Here is a 15,055-nt window from a genome sequence, read left to right as displayed (position 1 = left end):
AAATCTGTAAGCGACAAAACCGATGTACATGTAATATGTAACTTTTACCCTGTAGCACACTTTTGAACATACTTGACTTAATAGTCAAAGACAATAGCTAATGTCAACAGTCATTAATGAAAAAAAATATTTATTACCATCTGTCAGCCCTTCTCCGGACATTAAACAAGGGAATCAATACTTTTTTATATTGCTGCAAGTGACATGCATGTCATCTGTTCTTTTTGTCTCAAGACTGGCTGTGTTAAAACAATGATTCAGAATAGTGTTTTGTTTAACAACGTGTCTTTAAATCTCAGTGTGTCCAAGCAGCACTCAGTAGTTCCCAGTCAGATATTTGAGCTGGAGGATGGTACAAGTAGTTACAAGGATTTTGCCATGAGCAAGAATAATCGCTTCACCAGTGCTGGCCAGGCATCCAAGAACATAATCCAGCCACCTTCCTGTGTGCTGCATTATTATAACGTACCCCTGTGTGTGACCGAAGAAACCTTTGTAAAGGTAAGAAATCAAAACTTTGGTAACTTCTTATCTCTCCAGACTTCTCAAAGCTACTTCCGTGCTTTAGATGGGTAGTTGTGCAACTATTTAGCCATGATAGAAATGGCTTAGAGCAGCGGTTCCCAACCACCCGTCCGGGGATCGGTGGCAGGCTGTGAACCCCTGCCATCTGCCAGATCACACCCCCAAGTTAATGAGCCCCGGCCGCTGGGGAGCGCCATTCTCTGTAAGGTGTGTGCCTGCACGTGCACTAACAATTCTCCTCTCATGACTGCAGACTGCCAAATGTGCTGGAGCTGGAGCTGGAGCAGCCTTACCATGGCCCCAGTTCCAGCTCTGGCAGCAGCCATGTGGCCCGGCCTCCAGGGCTACGTGGCAGGCAGCTGCTTCATGTACTTTCCCTTGCAGGCAGCGTGTTCAGGGCCAGGGAGAGAGCCTTCCCAGCCATGAGCTTCGCGAGGAGGTTCAGGTTAGAGGCCCCAGGGAGCCTCGCTGGGTGTCGGCGATTTCTGCTCCTCCTTCGGCAGGGCAGGCTTCCCCCACAGGGTCTCTCCTGCTAGCTCCAACCTACATGTGTCCGGCCACTTCCCAACATCCTGTGCACTGCAGCCTGCGGTCAGAGTTGGGAGGGGGTGTCAGTCTCAACCCGCCTGGCTGTCAGGTGGGTGCTGTGAGCCTGAGACACACGGGCTGAGTGACACTGCGCATCTAGGCCCCGACTGTTAATGGCCTGGGGAGGAACTCTCAAGCCACCAGCAGCATGTCCCTGCCCCTGTCGCCTGTGCTGCAGACACCGCCTATCCCTTGCATGAGTTGAGGGCTGGGCTGTCGTCAGGGCAGGGGTGAGATCTCTTCCTGGCCGCGGAGGAGCACTTTGCTGCGCAGCAGGAAGGCCGTGCAGAGCCTGGCACGGCAGCCTTAGAGCAGCTGTGACCTGGGCAACAGCGCACAGCTAGGAGGCAGCACAAAGCTAGTTGAGAGGGCGGGGCTAGTGCTGGGGGGCTCTGGGGGTAGGGCTAGTACTGTGCGGGTTATGGGGGCAGGGCTGGCACTGAGGGGGCTCTGGGGATGGAGCTAATTTGGGGGACTGAGGAGAGGTTCTGGGGGGGTTGGGTGCAGTGGGGCTCTGGAAACAGGAAGCTGGCACTGGGGAGTTCTAGTGGAGGGGCTCTGAGTGCAGGAGGCTGGCACTGGGGGGATTCAGTGCAGGGGACTCGGTTAGTGGCTAGTGAAGCAGTGGGGGGCTACAGGGGTTAGGACTGGCACTGGGGACTCTGGAGGCAGACTGGTAATATTTTATTTGAATATTTGCATATTCATTATGCAGATAATGAATATGTAAATGTTATCAGTCCAACAAAGTTTGTGAATGGGTTTGCCAGTCCCTGGTATCAAAAAGGTTGAGAACCGCTAGCGTAGAGAATTCATATTGGTGGCTTTTGTTTTAAATTTTAACCACTTTATTGTTCCTCAAATAAGCTTGGCAAGTCAGTTGGTTGACCTGTAAAATGTCAGTTGCACACCTATTTGACTATGGGCAAGCAGTCGGCGTACCCTGATGTAGGCAGTGCCCTGCCGTTTTGACTTCATCATGGTACCATCTGTTTGCAAGCCTGTCTTGATCTCACACTTGACTACGTGCTAATGCCACCTGCTTGGGGGCAAAGATGAACTGCAAGTTAAGTATCTTGATAGTCTGGACTTGTATGGCACAAACTGTAAATGTTGGTCAGGTGTGGGGGGTGTAATTCATATGGCTGGGCATTGGCGTGCATGGTGGTTGATGGAGCATGTGGAATAAGTGCAGACCTGGTCCCTAGAATCGAGCTTTCAGCAATGAACTCTGAAGGGAGCGATGGGGGAGAGGAGGGTTCGGTCATTAAATCTTGCAGGTTGGGAGGAGGTCTAGGTTCATTTTTTCATTTGTAACTCTTCATTCTTTAAGTGATTGCTCGTGTCCATTCAGTGTAGGTGTGTGCTCCTCACATGCACTAGTGGGAACTTTGCCATTAGCAGTACCTGTAGGGGAGCCAGCTCATGCACCCCTGGAGTGGTGTGCACATGCCATGCTATATAGGGCACCTCTGGCCCTGTCCACCCTCAGTTCATTCTGCTTGGAGCCTGCTCAAGCCACTGTGCATTTCCCTAGCTGCTCTTTATTTTCCCTGTAAGTAGTTTCTATTGTTAGTTGACTCTCTTTAGTAGTTAGTGTAGGTCCCTAGGGACTTTGCCTCTGGCCAGGGCATACCCCATTCCTGGGCTTCAGGTTCTATTGCAGTTGTAATCAGCCCATGCTAGTGAGAGACCCTCCCCACCTCCATTGCGGGGACTATTTGCAGTGCTTAGGAGAGGCTCCTAAGTGGTAAGTGTTGCATTTGCAGGTCCTTCAAGCCTTCAGCCAAGCAGTAGAGAGACTTTTGTCACAAGGTTGTCGTAGTGGTGCATGAGCATTCAGATTCCACACTGAACACCAGCACCTTGGTACGCAGTGCCCTGGCCCCACGCAAGCCTAGGCAAGGCAAGGACTCTCCTGCTGTGATTCAGCAGATGCCTCAGGCCTCTTGGGAGCAAGGGTCCCTTGCTCACTCTCCAGTTCAGAGTGGCATCGAACAGCTCCTGATGGGGCCTCTGTGGAGACCAGGACATCTTATCCATACTGCCCACACTGGTAATTTTGGGACCCTGCCACAAAGGGAAACCAGCCATGGTGCTGCCCTGATCTCCACACAGGCACCATTCCCCCTCCAGTGGAATGTTGAAAGTCTCGCCTGGGCAGCAGGTTGGATTTCCTGCGGCTTGGGCACAGATCTTCAGAGGCATGCACCCCCAGTATGGGCTGGTATTTCCCATGGTCTGAGCGCCATTCGAGGGAACGATCCCTGGTGTGGCACGAGCATTGCCACTCCCTGCAGCACATTCATGAGGCGCACGGAGGCTGGAGATTCCACTCAGCTTCACAAGATGGTGTTGTGGGTGATTGGCGCCGGTCATGAGACGGGCGAACGCTGTCACCCATACTGCAGATCCTGGATTGGGAGACGTTCGCCAGAAATTGCTCCTGGCACCTTTCCGCCTCTGACACTCATGCCAGTCTTCATTCCTCATCCCCTGGCACCGTGCATTCCATCAGTGTGGCCTCAGACCAAGCCTTGGTGCCCTGGTGCAAGCTCCTTGTCTGCCTCCAGTATCACAACCAGGATGCCAATTAGCAAAGTGGCTGCAGGCCTGGTCACCTCAGTGGTACCTCTAGAGCCCCAGGGATTCTCCCTAGTGTCCCAGGTACCACGCTCGGTAGTCAGTACACTGAAAGCACTGTTGGCCACCTCCATGAAACGTTTCCCAGCACCTGAGGCTTGTCGTGCTCTCACCCCGCAGGAGGAGCAAGGGGCTGAGATGCAGGTGTTGGCCTCCCCTGACCTGAAGGAGGCCCCCCTGACACAGGCCACTGCCTCCTCGTCTCCAGAGGAGGCATCCTGGGACCTCCATCTGTGGTGCCCCCCAATGCTATGCAAGCCCACTAGGACTTCCTCAAGCAGGTGGCCACCAACTTGAACCTCCAACTGGAGAAACTTGAAGAGCAGGAGGATACCCTCTTCAGGGTGTTGGGTGGGTCAGTCAGTCCCGGCCAGAGGGCCCAGATTGCCACAGCCTTGTGACAGATGCCCTCCTCCATTTCTCCCTATATCTAAAAGGGCGGAAAGGAAGTACTTTGTCCTGGCAAAGGGACATCAGGACCTTTATTCCCACCCGGCCCTCAACTTAGGAAAGACAGAAAGTATGGCAAGAGACCACCTCAGCTTAATCAGGAGATCTTACATGATCTCAAAATCTAAAAAGAGTCTCATAAACAGTGGAAGCTAGGTCAGATTACAAAGGATGGATATAAGCAAACAACATAAATATGCAGAGGCAAGATCAGAAAGGCAAAGGCACTCAGTCTAGCTAGAGAAGGAAAGGGTAATAAGACATTCTACAAACGTACTAGAAGCAAGAGGAAGACCAAGGACCGGGTAGGCCCATTGCTCAATGAAGAGGGAGAAACAATAATAGAAACTTGAAAATGGCAGAGGTGCTTAATGACTTCTATTGGTTTTTACCAAGAAGTTTGCTGATGGAGGGATGCCTAACATATGGATGCTAGTGGAAATGGGGTAGGTTTAGAAGTTAAAATAATAAAAGAGCAAGATAAAAATTACTTAGAAAAGTTAGATGGCTTCAAGTCACCAGGGCCTGATGAAATGCATCCTAGAATACTTAAGGAACTGATAGGGGAGGTATCTGAGCCTCTAGCTATTGTCTTTGAAAAATCATGGAAGTCGGGAGAGATACCAGAAGACTGGAAAAGGGCAAATAGTAGTGCCCACCTGTAAAAAGAGAAATAAGAACAACCCAGGAAACTACAGACCAGTCAGTTTGACTTCTGTGCCAGGGAAGATAATGAAGCAAGTAATTGAGGAATTCATCTGCAAACATCTGGAGGAATAAGAAGCCAGCATGGATTTGTAAAGAACAAATCATGTCAAACCAATCTGATAGCTTTCTTCGATAGGATAACGAGCCTTGTGGATAAGGGAGGAGCAGTGGACAAGGTATTTCTAGACTTTACGCTCTCGCATGACCTTCTTATCAATAAACTATGGAAATACAACGTAGATGGGGCTACAATAAGGTGGGTGCATAACTGGCTGGATAACCATTCTCAGAGTGTAGTTATTAACAGTTCAGTCATTGGGGTCAGTTCTGTTCAGTATCTTCATCAATGATTTAGATGATGGCATAGAGCAGTGTTTCTCAATCTTTTTTTAACAGAGTGCCTCTTTAAAAAAAAAAAAAAGTAATTACAAGTACCCCCCAGTACCTACGGTTTTCAGACACACACAAAATTTTTCTACCATTGAAACATATTTGTTTAAACAACTTAATCGTAGCTGGGTGGGGGATGAAATTTTTGGGTGTAAAAGTACAAAAATAATAAAACGCTGTAAAACTAAAACAAAAATTGAGTTTTCTCCAAATTTCAGTTGTGTTGACGTACCCCCTAGACTTCTCTCGAGTACCCCTAAGGGTACTCGTACCACTGCTTGAGAAACACTTGCGTAGAGAATACACTTATTAAGTTTGCAGATGAAACCAAGCTGGGAGGGGTTGCAAGTGCTTTGGTGGATAGGGTCAGAATTCAAAATGACCTGGACTAACTGGAGAAATGGACTGAGGTAAATGCAATGGAGTTTAATAAGGACAAACACAAAGTATCACTAGGGAGGAACAATCTGTTTCACATGTACAGGCTGTGTGTCTAAACTACATCCCTTTTCTCGAAAAAGGGATGTAAATTAGATATTTCGAAATTGCAAATGAAGCCAGGATTTAAATTTCCCATGCTTCATTTGCATAATGACGACTGCAGTTTTTTTTGAAAAGAGGCTTTTCGAAAGAAAAATTGCTGTTTAGATGGGAATTGTTTGAAAATAAAACGCTTTTTCAAAAGATCCAGCACTCCTGAAAAAATGAGGCCTCACCAGTGTGGATAAACAGGAATAATCACTTCTCTAGATCTGCTAGAAATGTTCCCCCTAATTCACTCCAATATGCCATTAGCCTTCTTGGCTACAAGGGCCCCCTGTTGACTCATATCCAGCTTCTCATCCACTGGAATCCCCCAGGGCCTTTTCTGCAGAACTGCTGCTTAGCCAGTCAGTCCCCAGCCTATATCAGTGCTTGGTATTCTTCTGTCCCGTCTCTGCATTTGTCTTTGTTGAACCTCATCAGATTTCTTTTGGCCCAATCCTCCAATTTGTCTAGGTCATTCTGGACCCTATCTCTGCCCTCCAGCGTATCTACCTCTCCCCCTAGCTTAGTGTTGAACAAAACCAGCCCTAGAACCAATCTTTGGGGCACTTCTCTTGAAACTTACCGCCAAACAGACATGGAGCCATTGATCACTACTTGTTGGGCCTCACAATCTAGCCAGCTTTCTATCCACCGTACAGTCCATTTATCCAATCCAGACGTCCTTAAATTGCTGGCAGGAATATTGTGGGAGACTGTATCAAAGCTTTGCTAAAGTCAAGGTACATCACATCCACTGACTTACCCATATCCACAGAGCCAGTTACCCCATCATAGAAGCTAATCAGGTTGATTAGGCTTGACTTGCCCTTGGTGAATCCATGTTGCCTACTGTATTCCTGATCACTTTCCTCTCTTCCAAGTGGTTCAAAATGGATTCCTTGAGGATCCCTTGCATGGTTTTTCTGGGGACTGAGGTAAGGCTGACCGGTCTGTAGTTCCCTGGATTGTTTTTGAAGATGGGCACTACATTTGCCTTTTTCCAGTCAGACGGGATCTCTCCCGATCTCCATGAATTTTCAAAGATAATGGCCAAAGGCTCTGCAATGACATTTGCCAACTCCCTCAGTACCCTTGGATGCATTAAATTCGGACCCATGGATTTGTGTAAGTCTAACTTTTCTAAGTAGTTTCTAACCTGTTCTTTCTCCACCAAGGGCTGCCCACCTCCTTCCCATATTGTGTTGCCTAGTGCAGTAGTCTGGGAGTTGACCTTGTCCGTGAAGACAGAGGCAAAGAAAGCATTGAGTACTTCAGCTTTTCCCACATTGTCTGTCACTAGGTTACCTCCCTCATCCAGTAAGGGCCACACACCCTCCCTGATCACCCTCTTATTGCTAACATGCCTGTAGAAACCTTTCTTGTTCCCCTTCACATCCCCTGCTAGCTGGACTAGATGACCTCTCGAGGTCCCTTCCAGTTCTAGTGTTCCATAAGCCCTCAGGAAAGGCAAAGACAGCCCAGAGTGACCTTACAAAAATAAGGACTCGAAAAGGCTGCATTTTACAGGTCTTGCAGCTTACAGCTCTGGGTAAGAGATTCAGGCCTCAAACTGTGTCTGCTCAGTCCTCCCAACCTTTCCAGGACTCTGGGCAGAGCAACTATAAGGGGTTTAGAAAAAGGCAGTCCAAGTCTCACTCTTCCATGCAGCCTGCCTCCTCCTAAGGCCGCCTCCAGGTGCCCATTTTGAAGGTACAGTCAAGGACGATGGATCCTTCCCCAGTGACCTTTTCACACTGCCTTTGCCCTTTCTACCAGGCTTCGTGCTTTAAACTACAGACCGCTGGGTCCTCAGTGTGGTGGAGTAACTTTACGAATGGGCTTTAACAAAGATGCTAATTACCTTAACCGTTACAAAGATAGCTTCCCCATTTATCACCCCTGATTAGCCATTCATTGACGCATAAATAGCTATTCCCTCCCTCCCTCTTCCTGACCCCACCTTCTGTACTAAATCTGATTGGTCAGTTTAATAATGTACTTTTTTCATTGTATTTCTTTAGTATATGTGGTCATGCCAGTTCTCTTCCAGAATATGATCTGAGGAGGTGGGTCTGGCCCACGAAAGCTCATCACCTATTCATTTACTGGCAATTATCTCTAGGAGGCTGAACGTTTTTTGTTTTGGGTGCCTCTGTTCTCCCAGATAGTCAGCAGGTAGCATTTCATGTTAGAAAATTATTATTTTCCCATCTTTCTCACACCTCTCTCATAGCAGAAGGGGGTCTTAATTTTTTTCCTTCATTGTGATGCTCCCCTTACAAGTGCAGAGAATGCTAAATAACATCCAATTCTCATTTGTCAAATGCAAGGGTTTCTAAGCTAGTTTCCAGCTAGGTGTTGTGAGTTACTACTTTATTGTTTGGGAATGGGCATTTCAGTCTTAACCGGGGTCATATTTTCATCTCTTTATTCCTGTGGCAGTTGTGTGATGACCATGAAGTTCTCCCTTTCATCAAATATAAAGTCTTTGATCCAAAACGTAAGTACATTTTTGGTTTTAGATAAAATTAATGTTTTAAAATTACTTGTCCTGGGAGCAAGAAATTCTGACTCTCCCTCATTCCACCAGCTTCTGCCAAAACACTCTCTGGTCTGCTGGAATGGGAATGCAAGACAGATGCAGTGGAAGCCCTCACTGTACTTAATCACTACCAGATAAGAGTCCCAAGTAAGTCAATCTATTTAAGATTTTTTTAAAATAAATTGCTGTATAAAACATGGATTTCCCCTCTGATTTTCCCCTAGGCATATTCTATTTTCAGTACAAAGTGTCTCCATGTGTGGACCAGGGGGATCCAGTGGATATCATGCACTTAGATTTCCAGAAAGCCTTTGACAGGGTCCCCATCAAAGGCTCTTAGTAAAGTTAGTTGTCATGGGATAAGAGAGAAGGTCCTCTCATGGATTGTTTTCAGAATGGAGAGAGATAAACTAATGGTGTCCCTCAAGGGTCTTTCCTGGGACCAATCCTAATCAATTTATTTATGAATGATCTGGAGAAAGGGGTAAACAAATGAGGTGGCAACATTTGCAGATGATTCTAAACTGCTCAAGATAGTTAGACCAAAGCAGACTGTGAAGAGTTTCAAAAAGATCTCACCAAACTCAGTGATTGGGCAACAAAATGGCAAATGACATTTAATGTTGAAAAATGTGGGGTAATGTACATTGGAAAAAACAATCCCAACTGTGTACACAATATGATGGGGACTAATTTAGCTCTGACTATTCAAGAGAGATCTTGGAGTCATTGAGGATAATTTTCTGAAAACATCCACTCAGTGTGCAGCCACAGTGTAAAAAAAAAAAAAAAAAAAAAAGAAAAAAAAAAAGAAAAGAAAAGGGGGGGGGACATAGAATGTTTGGAATCATTAACAAAGGGATAGAGAACAAGACAGAAAATATCTTATTGCCTCTGTATAAAACCATGGTACACCCACATCTTAAATACTGTGTGCAGATTTGGTTGCCTCATCTCAACAAAGATATATTGGCACTGGAAAAGATTCAGAAAAGGGCAACAAAAATGATTAGGGGTTTGCAATGGGTCCCGTATGAAGAGAGGTTAAAAAGACTTGGAGTTTGCATCTTATACATGGGGAGAGTAAGGGGGGATAGGATAGAGGTCTATAAAATACAGAATGGAAGTGATTGTCTAGGAAAGAGTACTGCAGAAAGGGATCTAGGGGTCAAGTGGACCACAAGCTGAATATAAGTGAACAGTGTGACACTGTTGCAAAAAAAGCAAACCTGATTCTGGGCTGCATTAACAGGTGTGTTGTGAGCAAGACATGAGAAGTCATTCTTCCGCTCTACTCTGTGCTGGTTAGGCCCCAACTGGGCACCACATTTCAAGAAAGATGTGGAGAAACTGGAGAAGGTCCGGAGAAGAGCAACAAGACTGATGAAAGGTCTAGAGAACATGAGCTATGAAAGAAGACTGAAAGAGTTGGGATTATTTAGTTTAGAAAAGAGAAGACTGAGAGGGGACATGAGAGCCGTTTTCAAGTATTTCAAGTGTGTTACAAGGAGGAGGGAAAAAAATTCTTGTTCTTGGCCTTTGATAGGAGAAGCAGCAATGGGGTTAAATTGCGGCAAGGGAGGTTTAAGAAAAACCTCCTGTCAGCGTGGTTAGACACTGGAACAAGTTCCCGAGGGCGGTTGTGGACTCTCCATCGCTGGAGATATTTAAGCACCGATTGGATAGACACCTGTCAGGGATGATCTAGACCAGAGGTAGGCACAAGGGCCTGCGCGGGCTGGATCCAGCCTGCCAAGTGATTTGATCCGGCCTGCGGAGGCCCTGCTGCTCCCCTGCCTTCCAGGTCATTGCGGGTGGGGGGAGCATGTGAAGTCTCCTCCCACCTTGTGAGGAGTTGGTACTTCTAAGCACCGCACGCTCTTTGCAGGACAGGGGTAGGGCAGGAGGAGACTTTGTGCGATCTCCCTTGCCCCCAAGCCCTGATTGGCGGGGGGGGGGAGGAGCATGCAAAGTCTACTCACGCCCTGCAAGGAGTGGGTGCTTTTAAGCACTGCATGCTGTTTGCATGGCGGTTGGAGACTTCATGCACTCCCTCTGCCCCCAGGCCAATCTGAGCTAGGAGGCAGGGGAGGCATGTGAAGTCTCCTTCCGCCCTGCAAGGGGCTCAGCACTTAGTCAACTGCCAGCTGCGACGCCCCCTTGCAGGGTGGGGGCAGGGAGCAAGAGACTTCATGTGCTTCCGCTCCCCAGGCTCTGATTGACCTGCAGACAGCAGTGGAGAACATGCAAAGTCTCCTCCTACCACGAGGGACACAGGTACCTAGAGGGAACTGCCAGTCAGGGTCTGTGGGTGGGAAAGCACAGGAGTGTCCTGGCTTCATCCCTTCCGCCTGAGGCTCCGCCCCTTCTGGGGCAGCCTGAGCCCACTTAAAATTTCTGAAGTGACCCCCGGTCAAAAATGGTTTGGTCCTGCTGTGAAGGTAGGGCACTGGACGCGAGGCCCCTTTCCGTTCTAGGATTCTATGAAAATCATGACTGGTGTAGAAAAAGTGAATAAGGAAAAGTTATTTACTTGTTCCCATAACACAAGAACTAGGGGTCACCAAATTGAAATTAATAGGTGGCAGGTTTAAAACAAATGAAGTTTTTCTTCACAGCGCGTGCAGTGAACCTGTGGAACTCCTTGCCAGAGGATGTTGTGAAAACCAGGACTTTAACATGGTTCAAAAAAGAGCTAGATCAATTCATGGAGGCCAGGTCCATCAGTGTCTGTTAGCTGGGATGGGTATCATAGAACCATAGAACTGGAAGAGACCTCAGAAGGTCATCAAGTCCAGCCCTCTGCTCTAGGCAGGACCAATTCCAACAAAATCAACCCAGCCAGGGCTTTGTCAAGCCGAGACTTAAACACCTCTAGGGATGGAGACTCCACTACTTCCCCAGGTAACCCATTCCAGTACTTCACTACAGCCTCTCCCCATCCTCTTTGGAACCTCCCTTCAGGAAGTTGAAGGCTGCTATCAAAAGGAATGGTGTTCCTTTTGGTGGGTAGGAATGGTGTTCCTAGACTTTGTCGGAGGTTGGAAATGGGTGACAGGGGAGGGATAATTTGATTATTCCCTGTTCGGTCACTCCTTCTGGGACATCTGGCATTGGCCACTGTGGGCAGAGAGGCCACTGGGCTGGATGGACCTTTGGTCTGACCCAGTCTAGCCGTCCTTATGTATATAATAAAGATTATACTGAATATTTAATTTTGCTTTATTTCCCACAGATGGCTCTAATCCTTATACCTTGAAGCTTTGCTTCTCTACTTCATCCCATTTATAGAGAGAAGAGAGCATGTTAGGCGCTACATTCACCTTGATTTGCAAGTTTGAAACTACATTTCATTCAGAAGCTCTAACGTTAGTGCTTAAATGTTGCTGTCTCCACTTAATTCTCAGATCTTCTATCTGTTTTTATAATAAATTGATGTTTCTTCATACATACAGAACAGATCTTCTCTCTTTTCCTCTGAAGAGTATGTGTTTGTGGTAAATGTACAAAAAATGTTTTTCACTAAATGGTAATTAGTACCTACAAGTATTCAAAAGCCTTGTAGGTAGCTTATGCAAATATACTGTGTACTATTCCAAACCTTAAAAGTGCAGTTGTTTTAATCCAATAATGAAGTGTAATTCCATTTTTAATAATGTTTAAAACATTAGCAAGTATTTTTCCATTGTAGACTTAATTGGCAGATAAATTCTATATGAAATAGTTCTGTTTTTAGTTACATGTTTAAGTAACTAAGTTTGTTGCAATTATTAATGTTATGAATACAAACTTTTAGTATATTTTCATTTCATTAGGTTAACATCACACACATACTGGATTTTAAGTAGCAAACTTTACCTGATATTTTTTTAAAAGCTAGCGTAAAAGACAATTAAGTACATGTATGTAGTATGTACTCAAATTTACTTAAAATGGAGATGGGTTTTAAAACATTTTCCATTTGCATTGGCATGATACCATCTCTTACTAGTCCCATCTTGGGTATCATTTTAGAATTAAAGTTTCAAGCCTCAGTCAATGTGTTTATCTTTTTTTACTTCATGTGAATTTAAATTCTTGGTGTTTGGGGGTAACCTCATGGCATCGTAAGATTCTTATATTGCCATAATTTATTAAAACACAGAAGTTTGACCTGGGGAGAATAGATGGGCATTGGAGGAAAGAAATTGGGTTTTTCCCCGCTTGTAAGAGTACTTACCAAAACGTTCCATACTGGAAGGCTGTTTTTAATTCACAGTTGGTAATTTCTTTGTCTGATTCAACACTACATTTTGTCATGGACCAGAAAAGGAATCAAGTATTAAATAGGTCTGATTCTTTCCATTTTCGTAAGCGTGAATCAGGTGTAACTCAGTTGCAGTCCATGGAATTAGATGATATAAAATAAATAAGATCAGAATTGGACCAGTTTTTCTCCGCTCGGTTCCCAGTGTGCAGGAGTGTACTTTTTCCAGTCACACCCCAATGTTGTTTTATCTAAGTCTAGATGTTAAATGGGAAAGACCTATTGATTGGCTCCTCCATTTTGTCAGTCTGGCAGTGCAGGTTGTCCGTGCAGTACACTTCCCAGTGCTGTGTGTGAACAGTGACTGGTCCACCCTTCTGACAGAGAATTCTGCAGCTGAGACTATCTGGTTCTCAGTCTGATTCAATTTTCCCTGTTCCTGGGTGTGTTACTAGATGTGCCCGTGGTGTCCAACCAGTTCTGAAGCAGACTGTTATAGTGAACTAGCCGCACTAAGCTGGCGAAATAGCCACATGTGGCTAGTGGCCAGGGTGTTGGATGCCACAGGTACATGCCATGGTAGCCACACAACCAGTAAATTTTGGACAGCATTTATACTTGGTCTGAATATTCCTGCCCTTTCAGTAAAATGTGCAGCCCGCTCTCTACCCCCCCACCCCTAAAGTCCTTAGTTCCTCTTCCACTAGCCTGAGTGGCAGTTAGACGCCCGTTCCTTTCTCACAGAATTCCCTTTCAGGGTTGTTTTAGTTTGCATTTACTATTGGTAGCAGTGTAGTTCTAGCCGTTGGGACTAGAGATACCACTTGATGGGGTCTACTAGGTGGTCAGGGAGAATTACCTTAAAGAATTTAAGGGTTTTTTTTAAATGCACCTTATCTAATGGCAAAATGACCAGTGGATCACCTCTTCTGGTACCGAAGATGCTCTGGAGAGAAGCATCTTTCCCACACAGCCTGGAGTGAGAGCAAAGTCGACATCAGCCTCAAGGTGAATCTCTTAGAGGCTAGTATGTCAGACAGAAATATCTGAACAGACGTGTTTACACGGCAGTCCAAGATGTGACTGCAGCATGTGTAGACATGCCCAAGCTAGCTTAGATCTAGCTAGTTAGGAACGAGAGCTGGGGAGCTCTAGCAGCGTGCGCTATACAGACCAGCCCTGGACCTAGTCCATGCTTCGCAGCTTCCTTTCTGCTGCTGTGTGAGCTAGTTAGGTCTCCCTGAGCTGCACTCACACCTCCAGTTGCTGTGTACACAACACACCCGGACAGGAGTGGATCTGAATCCCTGTGCATCTCTTCTCCTGAGTGCCATCCGGTCCATCAGCAGGCTGAGTCTGATTCCTTATTGCCATCTTGCCATGCAAATAGCCTGATGCACACTGGGCGCTCTGTCTGAAATGACAGGTGCGCCTGTGCAGATTGGGGCTGGCCTCCTTATTCCACGGAGTTCTAGAGCTGGTCCATGTGCTCCAGCTCTTTGGAACGGGCTGGTGGCAGGACAGGAGTCACCACTGAATGACTAAGATCTGTATGGAACAGGCCTTGTTCTTGGCCTTGGCTTCCAGTTAGGTTTGATAAACTGAAGCACTGATTTCGGGCTGTAACTCTCCTGCCCTTTCTCCCAAGCTATAAGCCCAAACCAGTGAACCTCGCCATATCAGAGGCTTATTTTAGACCATCCCCCCCCTTCTTGTAAAACCCTCCACTGTGTGTGTTGATGTAGAAGTGAAGTATGGGGCTTTTAAAATTAAGCTTCAGCAGTAGACATTGGAGGGGAAGAAGAAAATATTGACATAGTTGAATTCATCCTGGTTTAAATAATTCCCTTTGATACCAATAAAAACACTCTAGTCCTTGTTAAAATGTTCTCCGTGTGCAAGGATTAAGAAGAGTTCATGGTCTTTGACTTCCCCGGGCTTTCATCACATAGTAACTAGGATGAATGAAGAGGGATTTAAAAGAAAATATTCAGGAAAATACGCTGTTAGGAAGGAATGACATGATTGTAGTGTCACTGACAGTCGGGGAGTTGGCTGAACCCCCTTCCTTTTTATAATTAAATGTAATTTTCTCCTCTTCCTGCCGTGTGGGGTTTTTCCTTGTCTGGTGTAGTTTCTTCTTTGAATCTCTTGCTGTTTCCCAGCAGGAAGCATTCACTTTCTCTTCAATGTAATGGAGTCCTTAAACATGGCAACACCAACACATGAATCACAGCATGAACCATTTCCCCCGCAAAATGCTTTGAACATCTCTTGCTTATTTAATCTTTTATGGAGAAGGTTTGTTCTCCTCACATCTGCTTCTAAATGTCTTCCTTTTGCGCAACAGAGGGGGTGTTTGTTCCGAGCCGCCCGCCGGAGCAGTGATGTAATGCTCCATAGAACTAGAGAAGATTTGCTCTGCACTCTTCTGA

At 46.1% G+C, this 15,055-nt stretch overlaps 1 protein-coding gene across 1 annotated transcript in view; it reads left to right on the top strand.

Annotated features, from left to right (window-relative positions):
* Positions 1-14,720, top strand: part of HNRNPLL (heterogeneous nuclear ribonucleoprotein L like) — a 49,458-nt gene extending 34,738 nt beyond the window's left edge. The window contains exons 10-13 of the mRNA XM_075925834.2: positions 300-501; positions 8,275-8,332; positions 8,423-8,521; positions 11,610-14,720. Coding sequence (XP_075781949.1) covers positions 300-501; positions 8,275-8,332; positions 8,423-8,521; positions 11,610-11,665 — 415 coding nt within the window. The 3' untranslated portion in view covers positions 11,666-14,720. The remainder of the gene's footprint in view (positions 1-299; positions 502-8,274; positions 8,333-8,422; positions 8,522-11,609) is intronic.
* Positions 14,721-15,055: the final 335 nt, after the last annotated feature.

Source organism: Pelodiscus sinensis, chromosome 3 (assembly GCF_052426305.1).
Source record: "Pelodiscus sinensis isolate ZL-2025 chromosome 3, ASM5242630v1, whole genome shotgun sequence".
Taxonomy (NCBI): Eukaryota; Metazoa; Chordata; order Testudines; family Trionychidae; genus Pelodiscus; species Pelodiscus sinensis.
The sequence above is the reverse complement of the archived record's forward strand: the minus strand, read 5'-3'. Positions and strand labels throughout refer to the sequence as shown.